This window comes from Microtus oregoni, unplaced genomic scaffold, assembly GCF_018167655.1.
Source record: "Microtus oregoni isolate MIOR12 unplaced genomic scaffold, Mior012 000011F_ref0000422, whole genome shotgun sequence".
In the NCBI taxonomy this organism is placed as follows: Eukaryota; Metazoa; Chordata; class Mammalia; order Rodentia; family Cricetidae; genus Microtus; species Microtus oregoni.
In genome coordinates, this window is record NW_024543070.1 from 51,224,851 (window position 1) to 51,246,869 (window position 22,019).

The 22,019-nt window shown below is 37.6% G+C and overlaps 1 protein-coding gene across 6 annotated transcripts in view; it reads left to right on the forward strand.

The window, feature by feature from the left end:
• Uimc1 (ubiquitin interaction motif containing 1) overlaps window positions 1-22,019 on the forward strand; it is an 81,350-nt gene that overhangs the window by 22,193 nt on the left and 37,138 nt on the right. For 3 of the 6 annotated variants that reach the window (XR_005975028.1, XM_041660418.1, XM_041660419.1), the window contains exons 3-7: window positions 577-661; window positions 4,523-4,647; window positions 5,656-5,761; window positions 6,076-6,812; window positions 10,930-11,015. Coding sequence is in view for 5 of the 6 variants with exons in the window: in XM_041660418.1 (XP_041516352.1) it covers window positions 577-661; window positions 4,523-4,647; window positions 5,656-5,761; window positions 6,076-6,812; window positions 10,930-11,015 (1,139 nt within the window). In the remaining variant the exon portion in view is untranslated. Of the gene's footprint in view, window positions 1-576; window positions 662-2,238; window positions 2,289-4,522; window positions 4,648-5,299; window positions 5,353-5,655; window positions 5,762-6,075; window positions 6,813-10,929; window positions 11,016-22,019 lie in introns of all 6 variants that reach the window. The other 3 variants (XM_041660421.1, XM_041660420.1, XM_041660422.1) reach the window with 3 other exon arrangements.

Below are 22,019 nucleotides of genomic sequence, written 5' to 3' on the forward strand. Positions count from 1 at the left end.
TCTTATTTGGTGTTACTTACTAAGTTTTGTTGTTATTGTTGTTTTAAGACAGGGTCGCTACATGGTTCTGGCTTTCCTGGAACTCACTGTATAGACCAGACTGGCCTCAAACTCATATTACCTGCTCTGTCTCTCAAGTGCTACTTTCTAAGTTTTGATGTTGAATGGGGTGGGTATATTTGGTTTTCTATTGATTTTTGTACCTTTACTTTATTTCTTTTCATCAACCAGTGGTCAAAGAATGATTTACAGTAAATAAATATATACTGAATTCAGACAATTATTGAATCAAGAGTCTCTGATCTTGGGTAGATGTCTTGGGCAGCTTTTATGTGATTCTATATATATGGTAGGTAATCACATCAGCATATTACACAATTTCATTTTTATGGTTTGATTGGTTCTAGCTCTTGCATGCTCTCTTTTTTAAATTAAAAAAAAGGATTTCCTTATGTGTACCATTTTAAGAGTCACTGATAATTCAACGGCTTCCACTAATCAAAAGAAATATGGAAGAAATGGAGAAATTACTATTTTAAATGTCATTTACTCTGATCATATCTCTTGTTTACATAGGAAGCAAAAGAGGAGAATGGATTGCAGAAAATGAAGACAAAACAGTCGAACAGATCAAAATGTTTGGCTAAAAGAAAAATTGCACGTATGTTTTCATTTTAGTTGAATTGATAGCGTTTCATTAGTAAAAAATTTTCTTTTTTTCTTTTTCTTTATTTTTTCTTTTACTTTTTCAAGTTTCTTAGGGAATTACTTTCTGCTTACACATTTGACTTGCTAGAGGAAGACTGTTGAAATTTTAAGTGTGATCTTCATGACTAGGCACTGTAACTAGACCCTTGATTCTCTACCCAACACTTAAAGATTTTCTTTTATGTGTGTGAGTGCTTGCTTGTATGTGCCTGGTACCAGAAGAGGAGGTTGGATCTCCTGGAACTGGAGATACAGATGATCTGAGCTACTGTGTGAGGTTGGGACTGATCCAGGTGCTTTGCAAGAGCAGCAAAGTACTCCTAATCATTGAGCCATGGAGAGAAAGGGAACACTGCACTGACAGCCAAATAAGATAGCACCAGAAACCCAGCATTCTACAAACACCTTGGGAACTATTATCTGAAATATAAAACCATTATGTGTGAATGCACTTGGAAGTACTTACGTTTGTGAGCTGCTCATTTTTGTTAAGAAACTAAGTAAAACTGTTACTGATCCTGATTAAAGGATTCAAAGAAGAATTCTTTGCTGTGTGTTGCTATATAAGACTTATAACCTAAAATCTCTTATATCTCTGGACATAAGAAAGAGACGTCAGATTTTAACTCTAAGGAGTGATAAATGATTAAACTGAAGTTATTTCTGTTTTCAAGTTACAGTTTTTCAATATTATATTTGGAATATAATCCCTGCCATTGTATATGCTCGTTATATTTTATGCCATTGTCCTATTTAGGTTTCTTTTGTTATGAAAAACACCATGATCAAAAAATAACTTGGAGAGAAAAAGGGTTTATTTGACTTATACTTCCATATCATAGTCCATCATTGAGGGAAGTCAGGGCAGGCACTGGAAGAATGCTGCTTACTGTCTTTCCATGGCTTGCTCATCTTGCTGTTTTACCCAGCTCTGGATGCCTGCCTAGAAGTAGTGCCACTTACAGTGGGCCAGGCCCTCTCACATCAATCATTAATCAAGGAACTGCCCCAATAGACTTGTTTATAAGACAATTTGATGGAGGCCTTTTCTCGGTTGAGGTTCTCTTTTCCAGATGATTCTTACTTGTGTCAAGTTGACAAAAGAACCAACCAGCACAACCATATAAAATAAATTGAAGGTAAAATTAAGATTAGAAAAGAGAACTAAGTTATAGATAAGGAAATAGTGTGAAAAAGTGTATGCCAAGAAAATAAATAACTTGAACTTTGTAGATAAATTCTTAGGAATACCCACACCAGAACTTACTCAAGAAGCAGAAAATAAAAATAGAACTAATATAATAAAAAATTGAATTAAAAAACAATAGCTATAAGCAAAAAAGATTGGTTTGATGCCTTCATGGTTGAATTTTAGTCAAGAATAAAGAAATATTAGCAGCAGTTCTTCATAAACTCCTACAGATATTAGATAATGAGAGACTACTGCCTTACTTACTCCTTAAGTCTAATACCATGTCCATGGGGAGATAGTACAAGAAAATTAAGGACTGTTATTTCTTTGGAATATAGATGCAAAAATCTCATCATTGCTTGGAATTGAATTCAAGGCTTAATTTTAAGTAAGTACTCTCCCAGCTGAACTACATCTTCTGTCTTTTTTCATACAAGCATCATACACCTACAAATTTTGCTGTAAAAATTCCTTTAGCTTTACCTCTTAAGTTTTGAAAATGTGTATCTTCATTTTCTTTCATCTCAGAGTTTCTTATTCATTCTCTAATGTTCTTTGTTTATTTATGGCATCCTGGGTGTGTTCAGAGATCCAGTGTCCAATATCTTTTTTTCTAAGGATATTAATAATTATTAGTATTTTTGTTATTACTTTTTCATATTTTACTTCAGATATTAAACTTATTTTAGAAGTATTAAAGGTTTTTTCTTTGTTACATGGTAGATTGTCTTTTGATTGCTTAGGTTTAAAAGGAGGCGATCTAAAACTGATTTGAAACATATGTATCAGTGGGGGCACCTGTGTGTATATTTTTGACTGTCTGCCCTGCTCTTGTGCACCTATGTGGGGATGTGTAGACCATCAATCTAACATGTCAAGATCATCTTTGAAGCTTAAAATTTTTTTGCAGCATTTTAAAATTGAATTTATTTTTTTTATAATTTCACACATGTATATAATGCATTCTGATCGTATTCATTCCTACTTCTCTTATCTCTGACTTTCATCAGTCCTGCTCCCTCCCTACAAATCCCTCTCCCACTTTCTTGTCTTTTTGTTTTGTTTTTTTTTGTTTTGTGACTATATTAGTCAGGGTTCTCCAGAGGAACAGAACTGAAAGAATGAGTGTGTGTGTTTGTGTGTATTAGATTTATTAGAGTGTCTTGCAGGCTGTGATCCAGCTAATTAATTCAACAATGACCGTCTCCCAATGGAAAGTCCAAGAGTCTAGTAGTTGTTCAGCCCATGGGGCTGGGTGTTTCAGCTGGTCTCCAGTATACTCTAGAAGTAGGCTCTAATGCCAGTGAAGGAATGCCCCAGCAACAGGGTAGATGAACTTGCCCGAGAGAATGAGGGCAAGCAGGCAGAAAGCAAAAGCTGCTTTCCTCCATGTCCTTAATACAGGCTGCTATGAGAGGTGTGGCCAGATTTAGGGACGATCTTTTGACCTCAAATGATCTGGATTTACGGTAGGTCTTCCTACCTCAAATGATTCCCGTTAACTAAAAATCCCTCACAGATAGGCCTAGCTGCTTGGGTTTTTAGATATAGTCAAGTTGACAACCATCACAGCGACCTACTGGTTTATTAACTAGGGCGATCCTCATGAAGATGAGTGTAGAGCTAGTCTTTGGAGTATGGGCTGGCTACACTACTGAAAATATAACTCATCTAGCATGTATCATTTCCTTCTGTTGAAGGCATTGAATGAGGGTCTGGAAATGCATTTGCTGTGTTTTAATTTATAAAGATATTGTAGTGGATTCTAGTTCAATTTTATGCCAGTAGTTCCCCCCCCCCCAGGTTTGATTTCTTTTGATCCAATCCTAGGAGTGGTGGGTAGATTCTTTGCTGTTATAAGAAGTATTCTAGCTCATTTGTACATTTCATGACTTGGAATCAGCGTTTTCGCTAGTGTACTACATTTTATAAACTTGGAATCAGTCATTTCACTAGTGTACTACAATTGCTGTTAGTAGGAAATAATGTTTGATGATCAGAATTTGATAACTACGGATTTGTTAAAATGAATAAATTAGAGATTCTGAGAGCTGGGGATATATGTGGTTCGGTTGATGAGAATGTTTGCTTAGTGTGCATGAAGTTCTGGTTGAATCCCCATCACTATATGAAGTAAGTGGTGTGTGTGTATGATCCTAGTGTAACTAGAGGGTTATCCTCAAGGCCAGCAGGACTACATCAGACCCTGTCTGGGAAAACTAAAAATGCAAAGATTCTGAAGAGTAAAATTCCTCTGGTTAAATAATGAGCATAAAGCAGTGTGGTATTTAGCAAAAAGCTCTATAGTGGTTTAATTCAGCAGTTACCAATTTCCATGTTCTCTTATGTGCTAGAGATACACTAATGAACTGTATAGGCAAACACTATGCCTTTATGAGGGCTTATACTCTGGTTAACGTAGGGTTCTTGTAATGCTGCCAATAATCTTGACCACACCATACCTTGGTTGACTTTCCTTACTAGATTACAAATCATCCTAAATAATTTAGAGTATTGTCAGTTGACAGTTTAATGATTCTGTTTTTGGTTTTTTTTTTGTTTGTTTTTTGCCATTGTGCTAATTTGTTTCCTGGTATTCTTCTTTTCCCTACACTCTTACAGAGATGTCAGAAGAAGAACAATTTGCTTTGGCTCTCAGAATGAGTGAGCAGGAAGCTAGGGAGGTGAATAGCCAGGAGGAGAAAGAAGAGGAGCTCTTGAGGAAAGCCATTGCTGAAAGCCTGAATGTAAATATATACTGTGTTGAGTTTGTGGGTTTTATTAATAATGTTCTTAGTTACTTGGTGGTTGGTATAGTTATATTGGAAATGAGCTATGGTAGTTTATAGGTTTTTCAACTAATATATCTCAGTACTTTTATTTTTAAAATTCGTGTTGTTGAATTTCTGGTTAATCCAGTTGGAAGTGTTTTTGTTACTGTATGAGTTTGCTTCCACTCCACAGATTTTTCAGTCAGTGGCTTAAAAGAATCATAGTAAGTGGGCAGCTTCTGAAGAGTTATAGAATACCAAGAATTCCAAAGGCCAGGTGCTTACCTCCCCTCATTTGTGGGGCCAGCAAAGAAAATGAGAGAAAGAGTGGACAGTTTTAAAAATAACCAAATAAGGGGCTGGAGAAGTGGCTCAGCAGTTAAGAGCACTGACTACTCTTCTAGAGGATCTGGGTTCAACTCCCAGCACCCACATGAGGGCTCACAGCTGTAACTTCAGTTTCAGGAGACCTGAAATTTCCCACGGCAAACATGACAAACTAATGCACATAAAAAACCAAATAATATTAAATTACTATTTGAATACATGCAATAGAAATTATTTTAAATGTTAAGGATACTTGCCAGTAGCAGATTCTGAGCCATCCTTGATTCTATTTATTTTTTAGCTCGTTTGTTTGAGCTGGAATTTCCTAGAGTTGAAAGAGCTGACTTTGAACTTGTAAGTTTCAAGCATTCCCCCACTTCAGCCTTCTGAAAAGCTTAGGACTACAGACATGTATCACCGTGTGAATATATATGTCCAGTTTGAATCATTTATACTATATACCCTTTATATTAGAAACCATATAGTAAATATATATTGACATTGACTTCTTGTTGGGGAATGTTTTAATTGAGGAGCTATATTTTGAAGAAGAGAAACTTCTAGGGACAGTGCCTGCCATTTTTATTCTTCCTATGACTCTTCGTATACAGCTATTTTAATAATGAACCTGGTTTGGTATGGGATCATTTGTTTCAGAGTTGCTGGTCTTCTGATGCTTCTGCTACCAGTTCTCAACCTTTGGCTATTGGATCATCTTCACATTCCCATCAAGAGAACACCAAAGATTCTGGAACCACTGAAGGCATGTCTTCCTGTTCTGACTCCTTCCACTCATCAAGTATAACTATACCACAGGGATCTTCTGCTGAGAGTGGTGACAGAGATGCCTCAAATCCTTGTTGTGATATAAAAGAGGTTCAAAAGCAAATAGTTGAAATTTCTTTAATATCCAGCATACTTTTATCTTCAAGAAAAAAACCACCCTTTGGCTAAAGTAAAAGAAGGGCTTTTTGTAACTTCATTTTGTAATTTTTGGTAAGTGATTGCTTACCAAGTTGTCTTAATTGAAAATAAAAATTTTTGTCCTTAGCCCTACTTTTTCTCAAATACTTACAGGCATATCGCAGCTGGTACCTCCATCACTGTTTAAAGACTCACATATCAGTCAGGGAAACGAGGCTGAGGAAAGAAAAGAGCCCTGGGACCACAATGAAAACACTGAAGAGGAGCCGGTCTCTGGCAGCTCAGGAAGCTGGGACCAGTCAAGCCAGCCAGTGTTTGAGAATGAGAGCATTAAAAGTTTTGACAGATGTACTGGCCACTTGGCTGAGCACACAAAGTGTGGGAAGCCACAGGAAAGTACTGGGAGTGGTTACGCTTTTCTCAAAGCTGTCCAGGGTAAGGGGGACACATCTAGGCAATGTCTTCCTACCCCAACAGACTCCAAAGGTCTCCAGGACAATGGGGGCACTGTGCACTACTACTGGGGTATTCCATTCTGCCCTGCTGGAGTAGATCCTAACGAATATACCAGTGTCATTCTCTGCCAGTTGGAGGTTTATCAGAAGAGCCTGAAAATGGCTCAGAGGCAGCTTTTTAAAAAAAGAGGGTTTGGGGAACCAGTGTTACCTAGACCTCCTTTTCTGATCCAGAATGAATGTGGCCAAGAAGATGAGACTAGTGAAAAAAATGAAGGCATCTCAGAAGATATGGGAGATGAAGCCAAAGAGGAAAGGCAGGAATCTAGGGCATCTGTCTGGAACTCAGAAACCAAGGATTTTCAAAAAAGTTCAATTAAAAGCTTGAAACAGGAACTTTTGTTGGAGGAAGAACCAACAACCAGTCATGGTCAGGTAAGGGTCAGTGATGCTATAAGGATTATTTATTTGCAGATAAAGTTAGGATTATTTTAACCATTTTTTATAATCTTTTCCCCTCTATCTGCTTATTAAAACAATACATGCTTACCATATAAAATGAGAAAAGTGCAAAACAAGAAAAGAACCTGGGTGTGGCGCTACACACCTATAATCCCATCACTTAGACTTAGGTAACCTGGCCAGCCTAGGCTACATTGTAAAACCTTGTCTCAAAAAAGAAAAAAATTATAATAATTACTTGCAGTCCAGCCACTAAGAGGAAATCATCATCACTTCTAAATGTACAAAACACATTGGACTTCATGCATACTAGACAAGCACTGACAACTTAGCTCCCTGCCTTTTATTTATACAAATGGTAGTTTACACATTCTGCCCTTTTTTATTTGACAATTCTGCCATCATTCCATAACAATATTCAATTTATTCCCCTTTATTTGGAGATATGGGATATACTGTATTTAGATAAAACATATATTATTCAGTAGCCGGCTGGTGGGCATGTAGGTTGTCTCTAACATTTGCTTTGAACAGGAAATTTCATCTACAGGGGATAGGATAATTTATTATATTATGTATTTATTATACAGTGGTGGAACAAAGGATGCTTACATTCGTAGTTTTGTTAACCATTACCAAATTGTCATCTATAGATGCTATATACATTTGCCTTCCCCATAGAGGTGCATGCGTACTAGCCCTCAAATTGGCATCGATATGGTATTCAGACTAATTGACGTTTCCTGATAAAAGAGATGGGAAAATATCTATGTAATGTTTAAAAAAATTACAGTTTATTGCCAGGTGTAGTGGTACATGCCTTCAATCCCAGCACTTGGAAGGCAGAGGCATATTGATCTCTGTGCCTGGTCTACAGAGCTAGTTCTAGGCCAGGGTGGTTACACAGAGAAGTCATGTCTCGAAAAACAGTACTAAACAATTATAGTTTTATAGTTTATTTACTAATTTAGTGTGTGTGTGTGTGTGAAATGCCGTAGCATGTACAAGGTCAGAAGACAACTTGCAGTGGTCAGTTTTATTTCTCTACCGTGTCAATCCTAGGGGAAATAGTCTTTGACATAAATTGAGACAGTTTCCCAGTTTATTCTCATTCTCATCATGGTATATTTCTAATTTTGCTTCTAGTGACTTTCTCTAATGACACCAATCTCCATTTGGGACATTTAAGTTGTTGTCTTAACCTAGGGTTTTTTGTTTGTTTGTTTTTGTTGTTATTGTTTGTTTGTTTTTTGAGACAGTGTTTCTCTGTAGCTTTGGAGCCTGTACTAGAACTAGTTCTTATAGACCAGGCTGGTCTCGAACTTAAAGAGATTTACCTGCCTCTGCCTCCCAAGTGCTGGAATTAAAGGCGTGCACCACCACCACCCGGCTGTCTTAGTCTATTTCACATATGGCGAGATAGTGTTATGTATAAAAACTTGTGTCTTGTTTGTCTCCCTTTAAAACTATTTAAAGATAGGAATTGTTATTCCCATTTTATAGATGTAAAAATTAAGACTTGCTAAAAGACATGAAATTACTAAAATATCAAAATTATACTATTAGGAATGCTTGTAAGAGCTATCACTTCATAAATGTTTATCATAAGGAAAACTAAACAAATGTTGTAGCAAGAGAAACTCAAAAATTCAAAGTCTAATCACAGAGATATGATTAAAATAGAAAATATTTTAATCATAAAATAGTACTCTAAAAATTACTGATAATGAGTTTGTAGTTATATGATGCTTTTAAAATATTCAGAAGGAACTTAAGGACGGTTATGAGTTGTCATGTTGGTGCTGAGAAGTAAATCTGAGTCCTCTGCAAGAGCAGTAAGTGTTCTTAATTGTTGAGCCATCTCTTCAGTCCCATCTTTATGGAGTTGTAATGATTAAACTGAATTTAATTAAATTGCTTAGTGCAACACTTAGGGCTGCCCATAGGGACCATACTTCTTTAACAGTCCTTTCTGGTTGTGTGTGTGTCTGTGTGTGTGTAGAGATTGGAGGCCAGAGGTTGACTTTGTCTTATTTTTCACTTAGAAAAAAATCAACACACTTCAGAAACATTTATGTATTTATTTATTTTGGGTGTGCCCCAAACACATGATTGGAGGTCAGAGAACAACTTGTGGGCATCAGTTCTTTTGTTAGTTGCTTCACTGAGGGTCTGGGAATTGGACTCTGTTTCTTTAGCAGTACATGCTCTTAACTTTTGAACTATCTCTTTAGTTCCCTAAATCAACAAATTCTGTTATGTGGACACTAGGTGTCAGTGTTTCTCTCTCCTTCCTTCCTTCCTTCCTTCCTTCCTTCCTTCCTTCCTCAGAGGAAAAAATTCATTGCTTAATTCAAAGAGTTGGTACATTTTTTATTGTTGCTGTATTTTAACGATAAGGTTTTCAGAAAGTTATATTTGACTTGTGTGTGTGTGTGTGCGCGCGCGCACGTGTGTAGGTCAGAGAATAACTTGTGTGAAGTCAATCCTCTCCTTTGCTGTATGAGTCCCAGGGATCAGACTCAGGTTGTCAGACTTGGTAGCAAGCGCCCTTTTCCACTGAACCATCTTGCTGACCCATTGGTGCTGTAGTGTTTATTGTTCAACCTTGATGTGTCGTAACCACATTTCCAGTCATTGTAAACTTTACTTCTTTTTGATTATAGATTCAGTTTTCTTCCTTTCTCCCCTGTTCACTTCGTCCTCTCCTTTTAAATTTTATCGTTTATTGAAATCATACAGGGATGCCTAACTTTTGGGGGGTATTGATAAAATGTTAAGAAACCCTGAAAACTTCGATCAAGTAGTTAAAGAAGATTTTCCTGGAAGAAGTGTCATAGCCAAGATACGTTCTCAGGAATCCCATTTAAGGTAGCATTAGTTGCTTTCTTCATGGAACTCATTAAATAGACCAGGTTAACTTTGAACTCACAGTGATCTGCCTGCCTCTGCCTCCCAAGTGTTGGCATTTAAGGTGTGTGGCTCTATTGTCTGGCATATTATTTTGTTTTGCTTTTTAGACAGGGTCTCTGCATAGCTCTGGCTGTCTAGGAACTTGATAGTAGATCAGGATGGCCTTGAGCTCTCATATATTGCCTGCCTTTACCTCCCAAGTGCTAGGATAAAAGGCTGGAACCACCATACCTGGTCTTTGTTTTGTTTTGGTTTCTGAGGCAGGGTTTCACTGTGTAGCCTTGGCTGTCCTGGAATTCACTCGTAGATCAGCCTGGCCTCAAACTCACAGAGATATGTCTGCCTCTGCCTCCCAAGTTTTGGTATTACAGGCATATGCCACCATACCCAGCATATTTTATTCTTACTACTAACTGTTAAATGATAATTTCAAATAATTAAATTTTTCTTTTAAAGGAGGAAATTAGGACTGAGGAGAACACTCAATTGGAACTGATTGCCATATAAACCTGAGGATTTGAATTCCATCCCCAGAACTCATGGGAGGAAAAAAAAAGGCTGGGTATGGTGGCTGACACTCAGTTTTAAGTTTAACACTAGAGAGTTGTAGACAGGTGAATGGAGACCTGGGACTGACAAGTCAACTTAGCCTAGTCTACTTGGGGTGCTTCAGGCTGATGAGAGAGGCTGTCTTCAGAAACAAGGTGCTTGTTACCACCAAGAAAGAGGGATCTCATGACCTAAATTTGATTCCCAGAATGCAGATGGCAGAAAGTGAAAACTGACTCTTGCAACTTGCCCTCTGACCTCCTCATGTGTACCAGTGACATGTGCAGTCCTTCCCCAAAGATAAACAAATGTAAAATAAAACAAAGATAGCAAAAAACAAACAAAAAAACCCCAACATGCATATGGCCTAGTGTGGTAGTGTGTGCCTTTAGTCCCAGAAAAGAATCTCTGAGCTGGAGGCTAGCCTGGTCTACATATAGTGAGACTCTGTGACAAACAAAATGCAGCAAAGGTGAACACAGTAACCCAAGGTGGATAGCTGCTGAGGAATGACACCCAGGGTTGACCTCTGTCTCCCATATGCACATATAAACATGCACAAAATAGATAATAACAAGGAAGAACTAAGTTCATCTATGTATTTAGGATGTTTCCTGTTTCTTTACAGTCTTCCCAAGGTCTATTTGTTGAAGAAACTTCAGAAGAAGTTCTGAAGAGTTCTGAAGAAGGAAATTGTGTGCCTGTCTCACAAAGGTGAGGTTGTATTTTCCTGTGGGTTTCAGGTCTCTTCATATGGTATAAGCATAAGGATTAACCCCTTGAAAGAGACTAACATGGACAACTTACCAGGGAGCTTTATCTTTATGTGTCAGGACTGGAAATACTAAGTTCTCAAATAGGCACCCCCTTCCTGCCCTTTTTCATTTGTTTTTTGTTTTTCAAGACAGGATTTCCCTGTGTAACAATTCTGACTGTCTTAGAACTCTGCATAGACCAGGTTGGCCTGGAACTCAGAGATCCGCCTGCCTCTCTTGGAATTAAAGGCAAACGTTACCACTGCACAGTGCAAATATGCATCTCTTAGAAGCCTAAAGTGTTAAGCCTGGAAGAGATCATAAAGGTTTTCTTACCTACTCTAGTCATCTTGATATAATTTTTTCCTGGTTTATTTCTTGCTGTTCTGTAATCCTAGCTTCCTAGACAATTTCTTTAAGGCTTGTCTTCCTGTCTTCTTTCTCCTTTAGTTCTCTCTGTTTATGTTACTTTTTCCTTTCAGATTAATACACAGATAATAGGTTTTATGTCATCTCCTCATATTTGTGTAATTGTTCTGATTCACTTGCCTCTCTCACTGTCTTCTCTGTGTACCCTCCCCTGCCCAGCTATACCCTTTCTTCTGGTTAGTCTATTACTCTCTCTGTTTCTCATGATCTCCTTACTAGTTTCATGTTCTACAAATATACATATATACATTAACATGTATTTATTACATATTAGATTTATATGCAGTGTTTTGCTTATGAGAGAACATAGTATATAGTCTTTGTTTTTCTGATTCTGCTTATTTTAACAGAGACCTTGCACCCATATTTTTTGCAAATGTCATGATTTCATTTTTCTTTATAGCTGTACAAAATTCCATTGCGTGTACATACCTGGTTTGTCTACTCATTGATTAAAATCTAGGCTGATTCCATTTCTTGGTTATTATGAATAGTGTGGCTTTAAACATGGATTTACAAGTATCTCTGTGGTCTGTTGACATTTCTTTGAGTGCATAGATATAATGTAGCTGGATTGTATGGTAATTCTGTTCTCTCTCTCACTCTCTTTTGCTCTTGCTCTCTCCCTCCCTCCCTCCCTCCCTCCCTCCTATCCCCACCTCTCTCTCTCTTTGCCCTTCCTCCCATCTTTCCTTTCATCTTTCTGTCTTTCTTTTTTTTTTTTTTTTTGGTTTTTCGAGACAGGGTTTCTCTGTGGCTTTGGAGCCTGTCCTGGAACTAGCTCTGTAGACCAGGCTGGTCTCGAATTTACAGAGATCCGCCTACCTCTGCCTCCCGAGTGCTGGGATTAAAGGCGTGCGCCACCATCGCCCGGCTGTCTGTCTTTCTTAGAACTTCCATATTGATAGTGGCTATAAAATTTAAATCTTGCCTGGTGGTGATTGCACGTGCCTTTAATCCCAGCACTTGGGAGGCAGAGGCAGGCAGATTTCTGTGAGTTGGAGGCCAGCCTGGTCAATAGAGCGAGTTCCAGGACAGGCACCAAAGCTAGACAGAGAAACCCTGTCTCAATCAATCAACCCACCAACCAGTCAATCAGTTAAATTTATTTAATTGTTTTTATTGTTTTCATTAAGCTATACATTTTTTTTTCAGCTCCCCTCTTTTCCTCTCTCTTCCCCTTCTACCCTCTCCCATGTTCCCCATGCTCACAATTTACTCAGGAGATCTTGTCTTTTTCTACTTCCCATAATAGATTAGATCCATGTATGTGTCTCTTAGGATCCTCATTGTTGTCTGGGTTTTCTGGGATTGTGAATTGTAAGCTGGTTTTTCTTTGCTTTATGTCTAAAAGCCACTTATGAGTGAGTACATACGATATTGTCTTTCTGGGTCTGGGTGAGGTAACTCAATATGATGTTTTCTAGATCCATCCATTTGCCCACAAGTTTCAAGATGTCATTTTTTGTTTTGTTTTGCTTTTTTTAGAGCCTATCTGGATCTTCCAGGCTGGCCTTGAACTCACAGAGACCCGCCTGCCTCTGCTGGGATTAAAGGCGTGTGCCACCACTGCCGACGACATCATTATTTTTTTTCTGCTGTGTTGTACTCCATTGTGTAAATGTACCACATTTTCCTTATCCATTCTTCGGTCAAGGGGCATTTAGGTTGTTTCCAGGTTCTCACTATGACAAACAATGCTGCTATCAACATAGTTGAGCACATGTCCTTGTGGCACGGTTGAGCATCCTTTGGATATATACCCAAAAGTGGTATTGCTGGATCTTGACATAGGTTATTTCCTAATTTTCTGAGAAATAGCCATACTGATATCCTAAGCAGCTATACCAGTTTGCACTCCCACCAGCAATGCAGGAGTGTTCCCTTTACTCCACATCCTCTCCAGCGTAAGTTGCCATCAATGTTTTTGATCTTGGCCATTCTTACAGGTGTAAGATGGAATCTTAGAGTTGTTTTGATTTGCATTTCTCTGATGGCTAAGAATGTTGAGCATTTCCTTAAGTGTCTTTCGGCCATTTTAGATTCCTCTATTGAGAATTCTCTGTTTAGGTTTGTACCCATTTTTTTTTTTTTTACTGGATTATTTTTTTCTTTTGATGACCAGTTTCTTGAGTTCTTTGTATATTTTGGAGATCAGCCCTCTGTCTGATGTGGGGTTGGTAAAGATCTTTACCCATTCTATAGGCTGCCATTTTGTCTTATTGACCACGTCCTTTGCTTTATAGAAGCTTCTCAGTTTCAGGAGGTTCTATTTATTGTTTCTCTCAGTGTCTGTGCTACTGGGGTTATATTTAGGAAGTGGTCTCCTGTGCCAATGCGTTCCAGTGTACTTCCAGCTTTCTCTTCTACGAGATTCAGTTTGGTTGGCTTTATGTTGAGGTCTTTGATCCATTTGGACTTGAGTTTTGTGCATGGTGATAGATTTTTTTTCATTCTTATATATGTTGATATCCAATAATGCCAGCACCATTTGTTGAATGTGCTTTATTCCATTTTATATTTTTTGCTTTTTTGTTGAAAGTCAGGTGATCATAGGTGTGTGGATTGATATCTGGGCCTTTGATTTGGTTTCATTGGTCCTCCTTTCTATTTTTATGCCAATACCAGGCTGTTTTCAGTGTTGTAGCTTGGTAGTAGAGTTTGAAGTCAGGGATTGTGATGCCTCCAGAAGTTCCTTTATTGTACAGGATGGTTTTGACTATCCTGGGTTTTTTGCTTTTCCATATGAAATTGCGTATTATTCTTTTGAAGTCTGTGAAGAATTTTGCTGGGTTTTTGATGGGCATTGCATTAAATTTGTAGATTGCTTTTGGTAAGATTGCCATTTTTACTATGTTAATTCTACCTACCCAAGTGCGTGGGAGATCTTTCCATATTCTAGTGTCTTCTTCAGTTTCTTTCTTCAAAGATTTAAAGTTCTTGCATATAGGTCTTCCACTTGTTTGGTTAGAGTTACTCTGAGATATTTTATGCTACTTGTGGCTATTGTGAAAGGTGATGTTTCTCTGATTTCTTTCTCAGCCCATTTATTATCTGTGTAAAGGTGGGCTACTGATTTTTTTTTTTTAACTAATCTTGTATCCTGCTACATTACTGAAGGTGTTTATGAGTTGTAGAAGTTCCTTGGTAGAATTTTTGGGGTTGCTTATATAAGCTATCATATCATCAGCAAATAGTGAGTTCGACTTTTTTTTTTTTCCAATTTTTGTTGTCTTATTGCTCTATCCAGAACCTCCAGAACTATATTGAATAGATATGGAGAGAATGGACAACCTGCCTTGTTCCTGATTTCAAAAGGATCACTTTGAGTTTCTATCCATTTTGTTTGATATTGACTGTTGGCTTGGTGTATATTGCCTTTATTATGTTTAGGTATGTTTCTTGTATCCCTGCTCTCTCTAAGACCTTTATCATAAAGGGATGTTGTATTTTGTTGAATGCTTTTTCAGTATCTAATGAGATGATCATGTGGGTTTTTTCTTTTAAGTTTGTTTATATGGTGGATTACATTGACAGATTTTCGTATGTTGAACCATCCCTGCATCTCTGGGATGAAACTGACTTGATTATGGTGGATGTTTTTTCTGATGTATTCTTGGATTTAATTTGCCAGTATTTTATTGAGTATTTTTACATCAATGTTCATGAGTGAGATTGGTCTGTAATTTTCTTTCTTAGTAATGTCTTTGTGTGGTTTGGGTATCAGGGTAATTGTAGCCTCATAAAAAGAATTTGGCAATGTTCTTTCTGTTTCTAATGTGTGGAACAATTTGAGGAGTATTGGTATTAATTCTTCTTTGAAAATCTTGTAGAATTCTGAGCTGAAACCATCTGGCCCTGGGCTTTTTTTGGTTGGGAGACTTTTGATGACTGTTTCTATTTCTTTAGCAGTTATAACTATTTAATTTGCTTATCTGGTCTTGATTTAATTTTGGTAAGTGATATTTATTCAGAAAAATTGTCCATTTTCCTTTAGGTTTTCCAATTTTGTGGAGTACAGGTTTTCTAAATAGGACCTAATGATTCTCTGGATTTCCTCCATGTCTGTTGTTATGTCCCCCTATTGGTTTCTGATTTTGTTAATTTGGATATTCTCTCTCTACCCTTTAGTTAGTTTGGATAAAGGTTTGTCTATTTTGTTGATTTTTTTTTTATTTTCTCGAAGAACCAAATTTTTGGCTCATTGATTCTTTATATTGTTTTCTTTGTTTATATTTTGTTGATTTCAGCTCTCAATTTGATTATTTCCTGCTCTCTAGTCCTCCTGGGTGAGTTTGCTTCTTTTTGTTGTAGAGGAGTTTTCAAATGTTAATTTTCTGTCTGACAGATCTGTCCAGTGGTGAGAGTGGAGTGTTGAAGTCTTCCACTATTAGTGTGAGGTTTAATGTGTGATTAAGCTTTAGACGTATTTCTTTGACATATGAGGCTGCCCTTGTATTTGGAGCATAGATGTTCAGCATTGAAATTTCGTCTTGATGGATTTTTCCTGTGACTAATATGAAATGTCCTTCTTTGTCTCTTTTGATGGATTTTAGTTTGAAGTCTATTTTGTGAGACATTAGGATAGCTACACCAGCTTGTTTCTTAGGTCTATTTGATTGGAAATTTTTTTCGGTACCCTTTACTCTAAGGTGATGTCTGTCTTTGAGGTTAAGGTGTGTTTCTTGTATGCAGCAGAAGGATGGATCTGTTTTCGTATCCAGTCTGTTAGCCTGTGTCTTTTTATAGGTGAGTTGAGGCTATTTATATTAAGGGATATTAATGACCCGTGATTGCTAGCTCCTGTTATTTTAGTTTTCATTGTTGGTGATGTTATTGTGTGTGTGTTTATTCCTTCTTTGGGATTTGCTGCTGTGAGATCATCTATTGTCTGTGTTTTTGTGGATGTAGCCTCAGGCTGCAATGAGCTCCTGTCTCCTCCTACCTTATATTCCACTCTCCGCCCAACCATATCACCTCCCTAGTGTATTAAAGTTGTGGGATCCCAAGTTCTAGGATCACCTTTGTGTGAGCTCTGTTTCTCTTTAAGACTGGATCAATTTTGTGTAGCCTAGGGTGACCTTGAACTAATATTCTGCCTCTGTCTCCTGAGTGCTGGAATTAAAGGAGTGTGCCACCACTGCCTGGCCCCTGTGGCTAATTAGTGTGGCTAACTCTGCACTCTGATTTTCAGGCAAGCTTTATTTGTTAGATCATAAACAAAGTATCACCACAGTGAGATACTTACTAATTCATGTAATTTTTGGTTGTCTTGTGGTTGGTTGGATTGCTATTTGTTCTTTCTTCTCTATTAGTATTTTGGATTTGCTGTTTTACAGTGTTGGACGTGATGGATTCCTTCCTAGATTTCCTTTGTTTAGCTGTTCCTTTCTTAAAATTTATTCTTTCCTGTGTTTTGTATTTAAGACTGGCTTTTCTTCTTCCTTTGTATATAGTATTCATCTACGTATCTTCTGCTGTGCCAGCTTGGTGGCCATGAACTGTCTTAGTTTGTGCTTGCCTTGAAATGCTACTTTTTTTGGGGGTGGGGGTCAGTTTTAAAAGATAGATTTGCTGGATATAACATTTTTAGGTGGCAGTTGCTTACTTTCAGTGCTTCAGGTTACATCTTTCCTCTGGCATTGAGCAGTGCCGATGAGAGACTGATATACTCATGTTTTGCCTTTGTAGGTGAGTTCGTGTTTTTCCTTTACATCTTTTAATACTGTTTCTTTGCTTTGTATTTTTTTCTTTTTCCTTTTCATATGTATGTATTCATGTTTTTGCATGCGGGTGGGTATGCATGTTTGTGGGTTGATCACTCTTCTACCGTATTGAGGCAGAATGTCTTAGTTCAACCCAGAGCCTGCCCGTATGGCTTGTCTTGATAGCCAGCTAGCTCTGAGAATCCCCATCTCTGCCTTATGAGATTGTAATTACAAGTCACTGCCATACCCACCAAGAATTTAAGAGGGTTTCTGTGGATCTGAACTCTGGTTCTCAGATGTGTGTGTCAAGCACTTTAATGTTTGAGCCATTTCCTCAGCTCCTACGTTATATGTTTGACCTCTTGACATAACATGCCTTTGTCTGTTTCTTTCTGTAGGTTTGGGAAATGATCTGCTGTCATTGAATAACTTATGCTTTCAGTATTCATAGCAGTTCTATCTTCTATTGTATGTCTATCATATGGATTCTTTTTTGATTTTTTTTTCAAGACAGGGTCTCATTTCACTATGAGCCTGGCTGTCCTGTAACTTACTATGTAGATCAATCAGGTTAGTCTTGTTCTCAAAGAGATCCACCTGCCTCTGTCTCCCTATTGTTGAGACCAAAGGTTTATGCCACCATGCTCTGCTATCACAGAATTCTTAGATGTTGTGGTAATGCTCATTTATTCTTTTCCTCAGTAATAATTGAATCTAGTATTTGTTTCACTTTGTCCTCTATCCTTGATATTCTTTCTTTTGCTTAGTCAAGTCTGGTGATGCTTCCCACTTTACTTAAAAAAAATTACTTATTGTATGTGTGTGTGCCTGGGTATATGTATGTGTACTGCATGTATGCAGGAACCTACAGAGGTAGGTAGAGGCATTGGATCCCCTGAACTGGAGTTTCAAATGATGGTTGCAAGCTGTGTGGGTGCTGGGAAACCAACCTAGGTCCACTGCAGGAGCACGAAGTGCCTTGAACTACTGAACTGTCTTTCCAGCATCTCTGTTTCATTTCTTTACTCAAAGCTTTTCAATGCCTTCCTTCCTTCCCTCTCTTCCTCCTGCTCTCTCTTCCTTTTTTCTTTCCTTTCTTTCTCTCCTTGCCTCGTCTCCTTACTTCTCCCCTCCTTTCAAAAATCTCTGAATTTCTCTTTTCTATTATTTTTTCATCCATATTGTTTTTTTTTCATTGACTTTTCCGTTTTTTCCCTCCATGCTGCAGACTTTCCATTCCTGGATTAAATCTGCTTTGTTTCTGTGTTATGTTAGTTCATACGCCATTTTTATGAGAAAACACTTGAGAGCTTCATCTGTAAATTTCCATAGTTGAGGATTATAGTCTTTTCGAGGAGTTGTGTCATCCTTACTTTCTCTATTTCTTACATTTCATTGTTCTGATTTATGGATCTGTTGGTTTTTCTTCATGATTTTGGAGCGTATCTTCTTACTGAGCAGCTTACTCTTGAACATGTACACTCAGGAGGAAACACTGCTATTAGCAGTAGTTAACGTCAAACTGTATGAAATAGAGAAATACAAATACGTCATGTGTAGTTCACTAATATATAATCACTAACAAGGATATAGTTGAAAATACCATACTGCTGTAGAATGAGGTATAAAGTTAATTATTTTTTAAAGTAAGTGTGGAAATAGCAAGTGAATGAGATGGAGACTGGAGGAGAGAAAGGTGAAAACAAAATTAAATAGATGAAAGGAAAAATAAGAAATGGAATAGAGAAATTTGGGGGGTGTGGAGAGACAAGAGCAGGAGAGTAAGAAAGAAAGCATCACTGAGTAGAAAGTTCAATAGCAAAATTTCATAAATGTAGGATGAGGAGCAAAAAAAGAAAAAAAGTGAAGAATAAAGTTGTGCACTGGTGGTGCATCGCTTAATCTAGTTCTTCCCAGGTAGTAGCAAATTAGAACATTAAAGAATTTTTAATACAATAAAAAAAAAAAGAGCCAAAAGCCCCCAACCCTTTTCTAGGGAGGTAGAGACTAGAGGATCTTTGTGAGTTTGAGTCCAGCCTGGTCTAGATAGGTTTTTAGACATCTCGGTCTACATAGAGAGACCCTATTTAAAAAAAACAAAACAAAACAAAATCCTGGATTATAGGGCTTAGCGGGTGGAGGCGCTCACTGTACAAGTCTGATGTTCTGAGTTTGATTCCCAGACCTTGTGGTGGAAGGAGAGTACTGACTAACAAAAACTGTCTTCTTATCCCCATGCCTGTTCATATGTATACACACACACACACACACACACACACACAATTTTAAAATCCTAAGCATGGAGGGGAAAAAACACACAAACACAAATAACAGAACATAAATAAGAAGAAAGAAAAAAAGATGATGTTGCAGCAGCTTCTTTCTGGATCCTTGAATAATACTCAAGAGTCAGGAGTAGGGTCAATTTGACTGTGGCCTGTTGATGTGTCTGTCCTTCGGTTTATGCTGTTACAGAGTCTGTATTGCTGCCTGTTGGAGTTCTCTTCACAATCATTTTCTTTCTTTGCATGTCAGGGTCTGTGGGTCACATTTAGCTTTGTAATCTGTGGGCTGGGCAGATTTTCACATCCTCCTTAGTCTGCCTGTATTGTATCCTCTTGTGGCTGTTTATCTAAGGAGTGTCTCCCAAGTAGATTGGGAGTGTGGAAATCATACCATAGCACTGAGATTGGTACAGGCAAAAAGACATGCCTTCATATTTTCAAGGTCTCCTATGTATTAATAATTCTGCTGGAGAGATGCCTTTTTGGGTATCACACTCCAGGAACTTCAGAGTTCTTGGGCTTAAAAGTAATGAATGTAGGTAGGTAGTTGTAAAATTTGATCTGCTCACTGACCTAAGGCTCAGAGCTATTAAACTCCATCATAGTTCCTGTTGATGAGATCTGTTCCTGGGTACTGAGCATAGGGTTGTTACTCCTTATACATGAACTAATTTAAACCAGCCTTCTGTTGCCTGTTCCCTTTGGCCAGAGTCTAGCCCTGCTGCTATCCTCAACTGCCTTTTAGAGACTTCTCTGACTAAAGGTTTATAGCAGGCCAAATTGAGGTTCCTTATCCTGTGGATGTTCCTTGATCTCAGGCCCCCAGGGTAGTTCAGTTTTTGCTTTTTTTTAAAGTTTTTATTTTTATGTATATGTGGGGGTTTTAACTGCATGTATATTTGTGTCTGGTACCCTTAGATGCCAGAAGAACACATCAGATTCCCAAGACTAGAGTTATAGACAATTGTGAGCTGCTGTGTGAGTATTAGGAATTAAACCTCAGGTCCTTAGGAACAGCCAGTGCTTTTAACCGCTGAGTCGTCTCTTCAGCCTCAGTTTAGTTTTTTTTTTTTAAATATTTTACATATGAAGAGCAGGTTTTTTAATATTTATTTATTATGTATACAATATTCTGTCTGTATGTCTGCAGGCCAGAAGAGGGCACCAGACGTACGTCATTACAGATGGTTGTGAGCCACCATGTGGTTGCCGGGAATTGAACTCAGGACCTTTGGAAGAGTAGGCAATGCTCTTAACCACTGAGCCATCTCTCCAGCCCCCTCAGTTTAGTTTTTAATAGATCCCCCTCCCCAAAATGGTTCCTGGCCACTGCCTTCCAAGTCATATGGTGTAACAAAAATGGGGTTTGTCTCTACTATAGATCTGCCTACTGGAGTAATCACTGTCTCACTGAAATCTGAAACTGGATTTGAAGTCTAAGAACTGGGGCTTTTCCTAGGAGTAGAACTACCTTGCTTTCCTCTGGCTTTGCTTTTTGAAATGGCTTCTGAATTTTTTTCTGGGCCAAGGAACTTTATAGCTGCTGTACTCAGCTTGCTGTAGACTTAGTATGACTTTGTTCTTGCTTGCAAAGTAATAAATACTTTTTATTTTACTTATTTTGTACATTTCCAAATCTTTCCCCTCTATCTCTTTGGCGTAGTCTGTTTTTTTTTTTTTTTCTTATTCTGGTGGTCTTCTGTACTGACTTCCACAGAGACATCTTTTTGGTTTGCTTATTCTTATATGCAGTTCCAAATCTTACTTCTTAAACTTATGTATTATTCAGGCCACACAGATTCTGTACCACCCTCACTCTATCTCTGCCATTGTGTCTGGTTAGTTTCTCATCTATCTGATACTATAGCTATATATTTGTATTACTTCTTCCATTTTTAAACATTTTATTTATTTATTTGTTTGTTTGTTTGTTTTAACAGTTTTAGAATTAGTTTTAATTACTCTTTGTTTCTATATAAGCAGTGACTTTAAACTGCCCCGAGGAGTTGGTGGTATAATTACTTCCCCAAGAACAAATATTAAGGGATTCTTGGCCCAAGCATACCAGTCTTTATAACTGTACGATAACATGTGTATGTCCCAGTTTTTAATTGATCCCACTTCCTGACACTAACACACACACACAATACACATATATACATGCTTACTCAAAAGGGCTTGACCAGCTTATGCTCTGAGAGCACAGTAAATTCAAGCTGGTTAGAGACACGATTTGTGAATCACTAACAATACTTTCCTATCAAGGAACTTTATTAAAACACTACCAGCCATAAACTAAAACTCTTTAAAACTGATGGCTATTTTAAAAAACTCATGAAGTGACAAACATATATGCACAAATATCAGAGTTTCCGTTATATAAGTTACTTAGCACAAAATGAAATTAGTTTATTATTTTTTATTTTATGAAATAATCTTACACTGTGGCTTCATGCAAATGGTCAATTTGCTGGCTACAAATTCTCAGGTCCATACAGTTTCCTTTTCAACATTCTCAAAAACTTTTATTTATTTTTATGT